At 40.7% G+C, this 15,294-nt stretch overlaps 1 protein-coding gene across 1 annotated transcript in view; it reads left to right on the top strand.

The window, feature by feature from the left end:
* Positions 1 to 12,496, top strand: part of LOC126281567 (RNA-binding protein MEX3A) — a 124,704-nt gene extending 112,208 nt beyond the window's left edge. Inside the window, exons 2-3 of the mRNA XM_049980640.1 lie at positions 3,761 to 4,014; positions 6,211 to 12,496. Coding sequence (XP_049836597.1) covers positions 3,761 to 4,014; positions 6,211 to 7,305 — 1,349 coding nt within the window. The 3' untranslated portion in view covers positions 7,306 to 12,496. The remainder of the gene's footprint in view (positions 1 to 3,760; positions 4,015 to 6,210) is intronic.
* The last annotated feature ends 2,798 nt before the right edge of the window (positions 12,497 to 15,294 follow it).

Here is a 15,294-nt window from a genome sequence, read left to right as displayed (position 1 = left end):
TGCAGTGAACGGGGAACAAACGGCTTTTTTGATCAAACGTTGGCGAGGCCTTTTATGGTACCTGATTGCAGATCATAGACATGATGGTAACAAGCAAATAATACTATAGTTTATTCAAGAAAACCGTAAATCTGGTTTTAATGTTGTCGTTCTCTTAAATTTACCCACCTAATCCTCGGTTTTCTTCTCTAGCACCACATTTCGAGCCGCCCCCGAGTGGGCGTGCGGTTCTAGGCGCTACGGTCGCAGGTTCGAATCCTGCCTCGGGCATGGTGTGTGTGACGTCCTTTAAGATAGATTTAATTAGTTCTAAGTTCTAGGCGACTGATGTCCTCAGAAGTTAAGTCGCATAGTGCTCAGAGCCATTTGAACCACATTTCGAAATTTTCTGTTCTGATGTTCTCAGAACTGCTTATGGTCTGTGTTTCACTTTCTTTCAAGACTCACTCCAGAGAAATACCGAAAGAAAGAAAAAGAGAGAGAGAGAGAGAGAGAGAGAGAGAGAGAGAGGGGGGGGGGGGGGCATGAATACTAACAAGTTAGCGAAACAGCATCTTTCTGTTTGTGCTATACCCCCGAAATATGCATGTCGTCATCGTAAGGCGTTAAGAGATACAGATGAAGAGACGGCGGAGGCAGCGGAGCGCTCGCCAGGCGAGAACAAAGATGTGAATGGCGCCAGGGTTGAAAGACACGCTCCAAGGTGAGCTGTGTTGTGGTTTGCTGAGTCCTGAAGGGCATCGCTAGGACGTCGGCCCGCAGCGCCTCCTTGGCCTCCGCCGCCTTTCTCCCTCGTGCCCGCGTCTGCGCTGTGACGTCACCACCTCTTCGTTGCTCGAACGTGTCTGCGGCGCTTATTAGAGTTCATTACGAGCAGTTTCCGAAAACGTGTCGTGCCTTTGTCACATCTTGTGGCCGTAGTTTACGCAAATCGCTCGAAAAGTTGCATAAAAGTATAAATAGCCGGAAGAAGTATGAAATGAATACAGAGGACAGAAAATACATTCGTGAAACTTGCAGATTTCTCCGGTTAATATGCACTGAAACGCCAAAGAAAGTGGTATAGGTATGCATATTCAAATACAGAGATACGTGAACAGACAGAATACGGCACTGTGGTCGGCAACGCCTATATAAGACAGTGTCTGAAGCAGTTGGTAGATCGGTTACTGCAAGTCACAATGGCAGGTTATTAAGATTTAAGTGAGTTTGAACATGGGAGTTAGTCGGCGCACGAGCGGTGGGACGAGGCAGCGATGAAGTGATTTCCCGTACAACCATTTCTCCAGGAATCCGGTGAAACACCAAATCTCAGACATCGCTGAGGCTGGAAAAAGATCCTGCAAGAACGGGACCGACGACGGCTGCAGAAAATCATTCAACGTGGCAGAAGTGCAAACCTGAAGATTGAATGCTGCGAACCATTCAGTGAAAAATCATCGATATGGGCTTTCGGAGCTGAAGGCCCACTCGTGTAACCTTTGTGACTGCACGACACAAAGCTTTAAGCCTCGCCCGGGGCTCTAAACACTGACATTTGGCTGTCTATGACTGGTAACAAGTAGCCTAGTCTGACGAGTCTCGGTTCAAATTGATTCGTGAGGTGGTCTCCATAAACGTACAGGTGTTGCACAGTTATTCAAAGGTAGTGCATTTATTTCAAACAGAGGGATAGATTTTGGTGCTGCCCCGAGCGTTAAAGGTCATGCACTCATTAGTGGAGCAACTTCTCCTTTCTGTCTTTACCATGCTCAATTTCTGGTCATTCGCAGGTTTTGTTTTTAGACTGAGTACCTGTGTTGGATTTATTGGCAGCTGGTGTGGTCGGCTTTCTGTATTATATATAATTTTCTGCAGTGAAGAAGACCAGGTATACTGTGCCATACCAAAAGTAGTTTGAGGTACATTGCAATTACATTGTGTGTTCATTATGAAGTGTAATTCTGGCCATCTAGAATACATTAAAAAAATTTTGGCAATGTCATACTGATTTGTCTTCTTTGAGCATTATCTAATGTGCTAATCCTGAAGCAATTGTCTAGTTTCATGCAATGTCTATCACCCATTGATATTTACGTGCTTGACAGCTAGTTCTCAACTCTGTACAGAGTTCTGTTGACGACGTTATTGACAGATGTGTGAAAAGTAAATGAAGTGTTCGTCCAACATCTGTGGTTAGCGAGGCAGTTACTGCACTGAAGTGTCTTGAGAGTAATACATCAGTTGGCAGTCTGTTTGCAGTTGCTCTCAAGAAACATCTTTGAATCATACACCGTATGATACTTCCTTCACATCTGTCAACATCGTAGATTATACCCTGAGGTGACAAGTAATGGGGTACGTCTGAACCGTGTTGGAACACCTTTTGCCCGACAGTGCAGCAACTTGACGTGGCATGGTCTCAACAAGGTGTTAGGAGTCCCCTTCAGAAATATAGAGCCATTCTGCCTTCGCAGCCGTCTGTAATTGTGAAAGTGTGGCTACTGCAGTATTTTTTACACAAACTGACCTCTAGATTATGTCCCATAAATGTTCAGTGGTGTTCACGTCAGGTGCTTGGTGTGGCCAAACCATTCACTCAAATTGTCCAGAATGGTCATTAAACCAATGAACAACTAGGTCATAGTGAAATGGTGAATTGTCATCTATAAAAATTCCATTGTTGTTTGAGAACGTGAAGTCCACGAATGGCTGAGAAAGGTCTCCTACTACCTGAACATCAGCATTTCTAGTCAATGATCAGTTCCGTTGGATCACTGGACTCGGTCGATTGCATGTAAACACAGATCAAACCATTATGGAGCCACCATCAGCTTCACAGTGGCTTGTTGACAACTCGGATCACGGTCTCGTGGGATCTACACTGCACTTGAGCCCTACTTTGAGCTCTTGCCAATTGATGTCAATACTCGTATGAACAGGCCACAGTTATCCAGTGTAGGATTCAACTGCAGTCGTGGTTACGTTCATCACATTTCCCACATTGATTTCTGCTGTTATTTCATTTAATGTTGCGTGTCTTACCACTGACAAATCTAGGATGACCCCAGTGCTCTGTTACGTGACGACTGTTGGCCACTATGTTGTGCGTGGTGAGAGATAATGTTTGAAATTTGGCAGTCTCGGCACACTACACTGTGAATCTCAGAATATTGAATTCTCCAATTATTTCCAAAATGTAATATCAAATGTATCTACCTCCAACCCTCATTCCACATTGAAAGTCTGCTAATTCCCATTGTGCAGCCCTAAGTGTCGGAGGGCTTTTGTCGTGAACCACCAGAGTACAAATTACAGCTCTGCCATTGCACTGCTCTGTTATACCTTGTGTACGTAATACTACTGCCACCTGTATATGTGCGTATTGCTGTCCAGTGAGTCTTCTCACCTCAGTACATTTTGTGAACATATAAACTAGAAGTGGTTGTAGTATTTAAAGATAGTGAATTAAAGATGTTTGGCATAGCATTAGCATACCTTATTGGCAAAGTTACCTGAAATGAAATGTCCCACCAGCTGAGTCTTAAAACATTTTGCTTATTATGAACTAAGAATGAATATTACTTGAAACATGCTGAGTGCACAGTTCCACATTTACGTATCAAAAGTGAAGGTAAAAATTTCTTCTCGGCAGTTTTGTACACTTAGCCATATTTAGGCGATACTTCCGAATATTCTGTAGATATATTTAGCGATATCAATTTTAGTAGGAAGTTGTTAGAGCTGATGCTTTAAGGATTGTGTTTTTCTGTATGTGCAGGGTGCAAGATAAAGGCACTACGGGCCAAGACGAACACTTACATCAAGACACCCGTGAGGGGCGAAGAACCGGTGTTTGTTGTGACTGGCCGCAAGGAGGATGTGGCCAAAGCAAAGAGGGAGATCCTGTCTGCAGCAGAACACTTCTCGCAGATTCGTGCTTCGCGCAAGAGTAATCTTGGGGGCGGTGGGGGTGGGTCTGGCTCTGCACCCCCAGGACCCCCTGCTGCTGTGCCTGGGCATGTCACTATACAGGTGAGGACCACTCCCCCCCCCCCCCCCTTCTCTCTCTCTCTCTCTCTCTCTCTCTCTCTCTCTCTCTCTATCTCTCTCTATCTCTCTCTCTATCTCTCTCTATCTCTCTCTCTCTCTCTCTCTCTCTCTCTCTCACTCACACACACACACACACACACACACACACACACACACACACACACACACACACACACAGAGTAATATCATCTGTTCCAAATCTTGGTAAATGAAAAATTATTGCTGTGTATTAAATAGTCCACTAAATCAGTAGGTTCACTTGATTTAGTGTACTATTTCCTCTTTTGTACAAAAATGGGGAATTTATGAAACTGCTGGGGGTTATCATTAAACCACTTTCTTTTTCAAGTACTACTTTAAACTGTATACGGTGCAGGCAAATCCTCTGGATAGAAATATGGCAGCACTATGTTGGGACTGTATGGGCTGTTAATCAGTAGTGTCCCATCAGCTGGCAACTCTTCTGAACTGTTGTGACTGTGTGCACAGTACGCTGCCTCAAATGGTTGTAATTCAATAGATATTCCTCCTGTCTGTTTCTTAGAGTACAATGTACAATGCTTCCAGAGTGACCACTTGTTTTGGTGGAAGGTCAGCAGGAAGTAACTCCTGAACAAGTGTGATTCTGTATGGATAGCAGTGCAAGATGTTTTGTAGGATTTTATGCATCTCTCTCACAGGCATGTCCAGTGTTTGGGCAATTACCTGTGTATAGCACGTTTGCACCACTTGTCTGCTTCTGCAGTCCTCTGGCTACATCTTTGCCAGACACCAGATCAATTGCTTTCCTCCCTTTTCCACATAGCACTTCAAAACAACATTCTCTCAATTTTTTGTGATAATTTTCTTCATATCCTCAGAGTAATGTCAATGCCTCTTTCTTTCATACCCTTGAGTGTTGGACTTTCTTGCAGGGTTAATGGCACACAGTCACCATTCTTTTAAGAGCATTACTGGTAGCATGCGATCCTTCATACAGTCAAGTAGGCATCTAGGATGCAAACTGAGGAACAGATGTGTGCTGCCTGCCTATCTGTTGGTGTGCATATCCACCTGCTTACATTACCATGTATTGGTCAAATTCCCACTGCCTCTGCCAAGCATAGTTTCCCTGTGCCAATAATATGCTGTTAAAGTTTGATGTCATTCTGAGATGTGGTTGTGTTTGTACAGCATGGCCAATAAATGTATCTAACACTGTTGCAGTAGACCATTACACATTATCCCTAATGTGAATCATTTCCTCTGCTAAGAACATTCAGATAGAACAACATTCAGCTACAACTACTATTTAAAAGATCAGATACAAGAAAAATGGTTGTGACAAAAGAAATGGCATTTGTTGACTGTGCTCCATAATGATGGAAACCAGTGAAGTTCCACTGGCAAAAGCTTATTGCTAATAAATGCTATTGCTAGATTTGTAGAATTAAATTGCATCATATTAAGTCTTAACATAGCAAAGCAGTTTGTTACTGCACTGAAAGATTTCAAGAGTTGAGTCAAACATAAAATTCTTGGAAGCTGCATTAGGATTGTCCCTCATGCCAAGTTTTGTCATCTCCAATGGCTCATCTACTGTACACACACAGAGCGAAAATGAGTCAAATTAATTTTGATTCATTTCATCCTTTCACTGAAATTATGAAATCAATCAAAAATCAGTCACCATACATTGCACAAGTTTACCTGATGCTGACATCTGTGCCACATATTGTAGAATGAATACATTTATGTTTATACTATTGATAACTTTGGTACTAGTTTTCTGCAGTGTCATCTTCCTAAAAGGGTGTGTGTGTGTGTGTGTGTGTGTGTGTGTGTGTGTGTGTGTGTGTGTGTGTGTGTGTGTGTGTGTGTGTGTGTGTGTGTCTGCACATTGGAGGACACACATAATTAGTTTGCATCATTTGTTCACAAATGTGTACCTTATGTAACAAATCTGTCATAATTTGCATGCAGGATGATGATAATAGTTATTTCAATTATTATAAGAAAAACTTGTATCAAAATATAAAATATGCTATTAATTACACAAATATGCTATTAATTACACAGTAAGAAACCTGCTTCACTGTAGGCAGGCAAGAGTTAACATCTTTCCTGTAAAGCATAATTATACCACAAATAAGCACCACAGTCGCTCTCATTTAAGGTGCTCTCTGTCTCTTTGAACAGGTTCGTGTGCCATACCGTGTTGTGGGCCTGGTGGTAGGCCCCAAAGGTGCCACAATCAAGCGTATCCAGCATCAGACGCACACATACATCGTGACGCCATCTAGAGACAAAGAGCCAGTCTTCGAAGTTACGGGGCTGCCAGACAGCGTGGAAACGGCACGTCGGGAAATAGAGGCACACATTGCGATGCGCACTGGTGGTGCTGCCGGAGCGGCTGTAGGCGTCGGTGGTGGTGTCGGTGGCGGGCACGGCGCACTCGCCGGTGTCGGCGGTGTTTCTGTAGGCTCTCTGGTGGACGATTCGCCAGACCTGCTCGCCTCGCTGTACAAATCTGGCCTCGGCTCGCTCTTCAACTACCTCGACGGCGGTGCAGATGCGTCGGGCCTGGGCGGCTTTCACGGGCCGGCAAATGGAATTGGCGGCGGTGGCATCGGTGTCGGAGGTGGTGCCGGCATCGGTGTTGGGGGCGGTGGAGTCCTTCCCGGTGGGTCGGCTTCTTCAGTGGGCAGTTCCTCGTCCTCTGGTGCTTTCTCGTCTTGTTCCAGCTCTAGCTCTTCCAGCAGTGGAGGTGGCGGCGGTCGTCTAGGAGACCTGGTGTCCATATGGGGTAGCAGTGCCGGCTCGGTCGGAGGCAGTGCCGGGGGTGGTAGCACGGGATCGGTGGGTGGCAGCGGGAGTGGAGGCGGTAGCCTCGAGCGAGACGAGGGTCTGGGCGATTCGCCGTCCTTCGAAACGGCGCCTACATCCATCTGGTCTTACGGGACGACTGGCCTGGCGGGGCGGCCTTCACCTGCTACGTCGGTGTCTCCCGACTCTGCCGGTGGAGGTAACGGTGGTCAAGTGCTGCCACCCGTGACCTCTACCACCGGAGGCATCGTGTCCACCGCAGTGACGACTGCCACGGGTGGTGGAGGTGGGCAGAGTGGACGGCGCGACTGTGTGGTGTGTGCGGAGCGCGAGGTGGATGCGGCGCTGGTTCCGTGCGGTCACAACTTGTTTTGCCTGGACTGCGCGTCACACGTGTGTGAGCGTGGAGATGCGCTCTGCCCGGCGTGTCAGCTGCCAGTGGCGCAGGCCATCCGCATTTTTTCATAAGTCGCCACAGCCGCTCCTCCCCGGCCTTCGGCTCGGCTCTGCTTGGCCCGGCCACACTCACACACACAACCTTTCGTACAACGAACGAGAGAAATATTTAAATCTATATCTTATGTTGAGTTATAGTTTGTGTGTTTAAATTTTTTCTTTTTTGAATGTGTACGTCCGCTTCCCGGCTTCCTCCACCTCGCTCCCGGCACTGACAACCCGCCCGAAAGGACCCTTCCCGCCCAATTTTCCCACCCCCGGGATTCGCCGATCCCGCCACCTGCGTCGGGAAAAGTCCGCCGGGGGGTCGGCATTTCTAGCAGATTGTCTATATTATATATATATAAATATCGATATATCACACATTTTAAGAGTATTAAAAATATTTTAACGAGATTAGATTTTTGTATTATGTGTAAAGGATGTATGCTTGTGTGTGTGTGTGTGTGTGTGTGTGTGTGTGTGTGTGTGTGTGTGTGTGTGTGTGTGTGTGTGTGTGATCGAGTGAGCGAGTGAGTGTATCGGCTCGTCGAAGCGGGGTGAATGGAGATGGCGTTTCTGAGGGCGGAATGCAAATTCAGAAAGAGGTGGTTGCAGAAGAAGAAAGCTGATGTGTCCTTCGGAAGACATCCACTTTGCCGATCTGTAAGTGTCAGTGTGGAATTTTGATGATTATTAGCACTCTGGAGAGGCCGGGATGGTGAGGTGGGAGCGCATCAATTGCATTCCTATCGGTGTGTAGCCTTCGCTGTCAGACATTTAGTTTCCGCTGCACATTATAATTTTGCCAAATATCTGAAAGGGAGTCCGAAGGTACAGCAGCTCGGTCGTGAGTACTATTTTCGTTGTTGGCGGAGCTGTCCCTTCTCCTATACGTACACTACTGCCTGCACTCCTACCTCCTCACTTTGCCTGTATCTCCTCCCGAGTGCAATGTGCCTCACAAATGTTCAGTATTTGTTTTTTATTACTATTATTGTTCACAAGAGAAGATTATATTGTATATTATGTTCTCTGCTAAATGTAGTTTGTACTGTCATGTGTTGAGATTTTTTGTGGAAGCTGAAAATCCACTGTAGGAAATGTACAAGATCTTTATTTTTTATTTTTCTTCTCATTGTAATTAAATAAATAAATTTTTATTTTTTTATGCGTATTGTAGTTTTCACGTGTTCTTCTAAATAAGGAAATAGGTAAAACTCAGATCAGGGGTAAACGAGGAAATTACTAAGCTCGTCACTTGCAAACAGAGGGTTGAGGTCAGATGTATGACCGTGTGTGCACTGTTCAGCCCCTGGGTATTTTTTTTTTTGAAGGTCAGGCACCTGCTTCATAAAGCTTTTACTTTTTCTCGAGTGTATGCCATTACTGCAAAGAATGTGCCGATATCGGCTGCACTATTTGCGGAGTTTACACTGTTTACTTTAAACTTGGAAGTGAGAGGGATAGGTGTTAGATCTCCAAAGGAGAAAAGAGGCGAGAGTTTGCATTTTCCCCCCCAAACAACTTTTCAGGAGAGAAATCTTAGCGAGAATTATGCATTTTGTAGATATGGAATTAGGAAAAATTGCAGAATGGTATACTGTTCTTTCTCCCCCTTCATGAGTTTGCACAATATGTAATAATACATTGAGAATAGTAGTGGTAGTGTTTTTCTATTTTATTATGATCCTAAATACATATATATATTATACTACTATATATTATATAATGACATAGCTAGAAAGAGAAATATAGACACTGGAGAGTTATTTTTTATGTTAGTCTGCTCAAAATGAGAAGGGCCAGAGTGAAATAATAGTTTAATTTGATGAGACTGTGGTGCCCATCTAGTATTGAATTTTAAGTTTTTTAAATATGAAAGGAACTATTTTTGTCTTCCCAGAGGTAAACCCTCATTTCATTGTTTAATACCAAACAGGTTTTTTAGTTAAGAATTTTCACTAATGTCAGGGTTTGAATTTTTTGTTATTAAATTGTTCCTTTTTATTTAGGAAGGGTTATAATGACCTGTGGACTTCCTTTAAATTTTCAGGCCCAATTATGTACATGCTATTTGATTTCCTTTAAAACAGATGAAAATCATTACTACTTTTCACGCAATAAATGAACGTCAGAACAGCTGTTCGTGCAAGTAAAATTTATTTAAATACTAGAGTTTGCTATCCTATTTGCATCCCCCATGAAATAAAGTTAGTCACAAGGTATTAGACAATTTTTGTATTCTTGGGCCCCGTTATTGTGAGGAGGGGAATAAGAATAAATAGCTTTGACTGATTGAGGTGTCAACTTTTAGCATTGTTGTCATTATTTGTGTAAAGGTCCAGGCCTAATTATATATAATATATTTAAATAAAAGAAAATCTTCAAAGAAATGTTAATACTGTGTTTCCCAAACCTGGAGGCACAAAAATGACATTTACTAATATAACAATTCTTATAGACGTCTGATGTTTTTGTTAACTTGCTACCGAATGTGCCAGCATTCATACCTACTGCCCATATAACCAGGAATCGGCAGCATTGTGGGTTCTTGCCTTGCAAAATTGATATATATTTAAAAAGTAACATTTTTCTATCTCTGAAAGCAATAATTACATAGTGAGGGCTGTTGGTTTGTTTGCTGGCATGTGAGAGTTATCAAAGATGAAACCTGCTCAGCATTATAATATTTAGTGAATGTTTGGAGAGTGTATGTGGGCGCGTGTGTTGTCATTGTATGAATGCATCATAGACTGTTTTCATATACAGTACATTGTAGTTGTAGATCTTGTGTTTAAAGAATCTTGACCGGAATGTAGTTTTCGAAATGGAAAATAATTATAACAGTTGAAAATATATGTATTTTCTCTTTTATACAATTTTAAAATATTGTTTTCCATATTTTTTCATTTTAATATATATTTCATGTTTCAAGAATATTTCAATCTATGCTGCATGCCAAAAATAGTATATTAAGGTGATTTAGTATTGAAACCTGTGTGTTAATTTGAATTTCGTGTAAACCTTATTATATCAAACCATCATTCCAGACATAAGACTTATGTTGACCCACAAAAGTTAGCAAATGCCCACAGCCAAGTTTTTATAAACACAAGGTCCACGGGGAATCCTGTATTTGTATAGCTGCCTTATAACAGGGGTCAGGAAATTGAAGACCACCTTGCTGTTGGCAGAATGAAATTGACACATTTTTGCCATGGAAATGTTAGAGGTTGTGGATTTGCTGAAATGAGACAACTTTGGTTACAGAGACTAAAGCATTTATTACCCCAATGACTTCCCCTCCCTGGACAGTGTGACACTCATTCTATGAAGAACTAAATTCCTAAAATAAGATATTTTGAAATACAGGTCAACTCTGCTTACCTTGGAGCCAATCTAGGCATTTGAATTCAATGATTTCCTTTGCATTAAGATAGACCCATATCAAAGCTTCACTGTGATTGGAAAGACTGATTATGTGTTTATTTTCCTGAGGAATAAGATGAAAATGTGAAATTGCCAGTGTTCGTGGACTTAAGAGATTATTCCTCGCATTGCTGAGTGAATGTTGTGCAGTCATCTTCTCTCAATAAGACTTTCTAGATAAAATATTTTTAAAATGCGCCAACAGCAAAGATGGGTCGGTTATTTTCTGCTTAAATGCCATTTGAAGAAATTGAATACAGTAGTTGGGAGACTTTTATAATCGTGGAGAATAGTTATAGATGTTAAAATTTTGCACTATCCCAGATTTTTTGGTAACGAGAGTTTCTAGTTTTGTTCAAAAATCTAAAAAGAAGCCTCCAAATTCTTTTGAACAATAAAGTACTTGTATGCTGTGAACTGATATGCTGAAATCTAGAAACTTTGAAGCATACACTGCAATAATTCTTTAAATGTTACGAGAATTCCTCTCATCTTTTTTTCCCATGTTTGTCAGTTCCGTGCATTGTGCTGATTTCTCCCAGTCTCCATGTCACGGTTGTAAAAAGTGCTGATAGATTATATATAATATATTAGATTGGAAAAGAAACTACTATAAAGCAAAAGCTTATGTGTTCTGAGGTGCATTGTTGTGGCAAGTTTGCTTGTTCAGATTTAATATAATTATGGATTCTAGAGACCAGTTTTTTTATAGCTAAAATTATCGCATTTTCAGTCTTGTTTTATATATATATGAGATATAAATGAGATATTAAAGTTGGGTTTGGGATTGTGTGAACTGGAAGTCTTTTGTATTTTTGTTATTTTTGTGAAACATATTGAAAGTATTTTATGTAAATGGTATGCATGTGGCAGTTCTGCCGTACATTCTCAGCCACAGATTCTAAAAATGAATCGGGTGCCAAAACAAAGTAATATATTATTATAAGTGTATCCCAAGCCTGGCATTGTTTTATCTCTTTAAATTCTATGGTGAATAATATTTATCTGAGGATAGTGATTTCTTCCTTCAATCTGTTGTTCGGCTGGGAGAGATGATTTCTGTCCCTCTGCTCCCTCAGTTTTAATTTCACGAACTCGTTATAACCTACTTTCAGAATTACTTTAATACAAATACACATTCACAGAATACAAACTTGGATGTTACAGATTGAAGGTGGAAACTTGATACTTGGTTGTATTATTGTGCGTTTTGAGAATGATGTGATTGTCTTCATACTTAATAAATAAATATATATTTACACTCATCACATCTAGATTGATGCATTCTCTCATAATATTAAATATATCTATTACCACATTGAAGAGTTAAATAATATTCCCTAATGTGCTCAGTATAATAAAAAAACATCAAGTATTTTCCCTTTTTAAAACTCAAATCCAGAACTATCAGGGTTGTGTGTTTCATGTATTTTACAAACAAGAGTTTTATGTATTTAATGAAAAATAATTAAAAAATTGTAAAATAGGTTTGTTCATTTGAGATATGTTTATACCCGAAGAGAAAGAAATATACTCAGCCTAATACCTAGATAGTTCCATGCAAAATTCTTCACATATATTTTTATTATACATGTTTTAATGTGCGTAAGATAATCTTTGAACAAATGTATTTTGAAGTTCAACATATTACCTCCTTTTTGGGTAAAAAAAGAGTACTTAAAAAGATACTGTATGTTAATTTTTCATGTTTGCTGATATTTTATTTTCAGAATTGTGAAGAAATATTCAGTAGGATTGATTCTCTAGAAAATAAATTGTATTTGTAATTGCATCTGTTATTTTCTTTCCCTTGTAATTCCTGGACTGTCCTGTTGTTCTTAACTCCTGTTGAAACATTCTTTAGAGGAACTAATCTTCGGTGTATTTTCACATTGTACTTTAAACTTTCATTCTGATGAAAGCAGCACAAATAAACTTGGCCAGTTGTCTGAGCAAGTTGCAAAACGTTCTGCAGTTCATGCACTGGGAAAAAGTTTCTCTAATTTAGCTCTTTGCACTGGAAGTGTACAGTGAGCTTGAAGTGGTAACATTAAGCTTCCATATTTTTACATTTTGTGTAAAAGTTCATTCCCAAAATACAGCAGCAGAACGAAACAATTCATGATGATTTCTCAAAATTTTTGCTTTCCCAGAAGCACTAATTGAGAAGGAATGTGTAGGTACTATAGTAGTAGGTCAGGTAACGTATGTCACTTGCTTTTAGAATTGGTATGTGCTATGATTTATCTGACAAGATTAAAATACGAAGCTGTATATTGGAAAGAAATTATGTAAGGCTCTGTGGTTAACGAAATGTTTGCCGAGCTAAAATTTTGCAGCTCGATTTAATGCTGTAGACGATTTCTCGATGCCAGCTGCTACTGCCTATGTATTCATTCCGTACATTAACTACAACAGGAGTGCCCTCTAAAATAAATAAAACTGCAATGGAAATATTTTTAAAATCCGAAATGTTTGTAATGGAAATGCAGTTATAAAGTCTTCAACACTCAATGCTTTCTTGCTGTTAGGTAGCTGTATAAATATAAGAACAATAGCTGTACGATACAAAAGGAATTGCAAATGTACTAAGTAATTTGTAAGTAAAATCTCATTAAAGATTATAAAGTATGTAACAAAATATAAAGACTGCATGTTTCCAATGTACTGCACGCTAGATTTAGTGATTGCCCCCCCCCCCCGAACACATCAAATATTTGAATTTCAGAAGCCAACCCAATTTTGTAAAATGATTGTATATCTTGTCATATTTATTTTATATTCTTAATGGATTGATATATAATTTATATAACTAATGTTTATATTTATAGCAACAGTTGCAATACTTTTGAATATAATTAATTTATTCTAAGAATAAAATGTCATAGTAATCAACAGAGATTTATACTTGTATCGTAGTAACCTGTTAGTCATCCCTTAATGTTCATAAGACTGCCATACTGTACCTAGAAAGTGTTTAGTTTTGGTGAGTGAGTGAGTGAGTGAGTGAGTGAGTGAGTGAGGGGGAGGTGTTCAAATACTTCGGTAGTCAATGTACATGTCTAGGGGTGGATAACTTGACAAAAAGAAGTAATTTTTGTAAGGATTACAACTAGGGTTGACTCCTGTTAGGAACAGAGAACAAGCCTGGAATGGACTAAAATAGACCAAAAATCAGTTTTCTTAGATTTTTCACAGTGTCCTGAATGAGAATGGCTAGAAAAACATTGGACGTGTCCTGCACCAGAATGGGATGGGTAGATTCTGGTTTAATCTGTGACAGTTTGTTTACTTCTCTCTCAAAAGTACTTTAGTTCATAATAAACAAGATATGTTAACAATATCCGGCAAAGAGCGACATTAAAAAGAGTACAGTATAGCTGATTTGAAAGTACTTGAATTTTTATGTAGATAAAAAACGTGGCAGCACAGTTGCTTTAGGGGTCAAAATATACTCACTTTAAATAAAAGTTCGGTCGTGTGTTTGCTCACAAGAATTGCAGAAACTTCGAACAGAGCCTGTATCGGAGCTCCAAATTCAGGGCAGATCCCTTGCCGTAACGTACAGCATCTTTTGTATATAAACTGCTGTGACGGTGCAGTGTCAATCTGACCCTGATGACTTCTCAGCCGAGAAAGTTGTGTGTTAAGGAGTGGTGCCAAACATGGAAGTGGGTACTGAACGGAGTGAGGTTTGATGTCCTGCAGTGGTAAAGATAATGAATAAAAGTTGTCATAGTAGTCACTTTATCACGGGATGTCTGTGACTGTAGGTTCTAGCTTAGTCGTCTTTATTAATGATGTATGACCTTCAGTCATATTTTTCACTAAAGTCCAACACTTTAGGTGCTGCAACAACCATTCCAAGGATGTCACTGACGTTTTCTGGTGAGTATCCGGCCGTGGGTGACCAAGTGGTAGTTAAAGGGGAGAGTGGTTTAGACCTGGGGGTACGGAGTACTTTTAATATTGTGGAAGGCAAATAGTGGTTTGTAAGTAGCCACCAAAGTTCCACTTATGACTCCGCTAAACATCTGCATAAAACTTGCTTTTAAATTTTCTCAAAAAGCACACACGACACGGTCCTTTTTCGTATCCCAGAGAACTGGGAGGAGGAGGAGGGGGGAGGTGGCACTTGCCTACAGGTCTGGGTGTCCTTATACTCGAAAGTATGTATGTTTGATACCAGTATGAAGAAATACGAAACTCTCACAGGATACTGACTAGTAGTAAGTGTATCAGAAACTTCTAGGTTTGTCATTGGGATGCTCACATGTGACCTGCCCCCCCCCCCCCCCCCCCCTCCCCGATCTACAGATCCTGGGCAGATTTGTGGCTGCTTTTGTTTACCTTCTGGCAAGTAACCTCTGCAGCCCGCTTACAAATGTGGTTCCAAGTATTTTAAGTGTTTTATGCTGACAGGGAACAAGGTTTCATTAAATCGAGAGCACGCTCTTCTGCCGGTAACTATTGACTAAGACAAGATTAGCCGAGATAGTCGGCATTCCTGTAAAGCTGGCCGTATTGGGAGTGTATTTGAGCACTAATTTAGTGTCGTTGCCGCTGAAGAGGCTAGCGTTCTGGTAAGTT

The sequence above is a fragment of the Schistocerca gregaria genome, chromosome 7 (genome assembly GCF_023897955.1).
Source record: "Schistocerca gregaria isolate iqSchGreg1 chromosome 7, iqSchGreg1.2, whole genome shotgun sequence".
NCBI classification, from domain to species: domain Eukaryota; kingdom Metazoa; phylum Arthropoda; class Insecta; order Orthoptera; family Acrididae; genus Schistocerca; species Schistocerca gregaria.
This window is presented reverse-complemented; position numbering and strand designations above follow the sequence as displayed.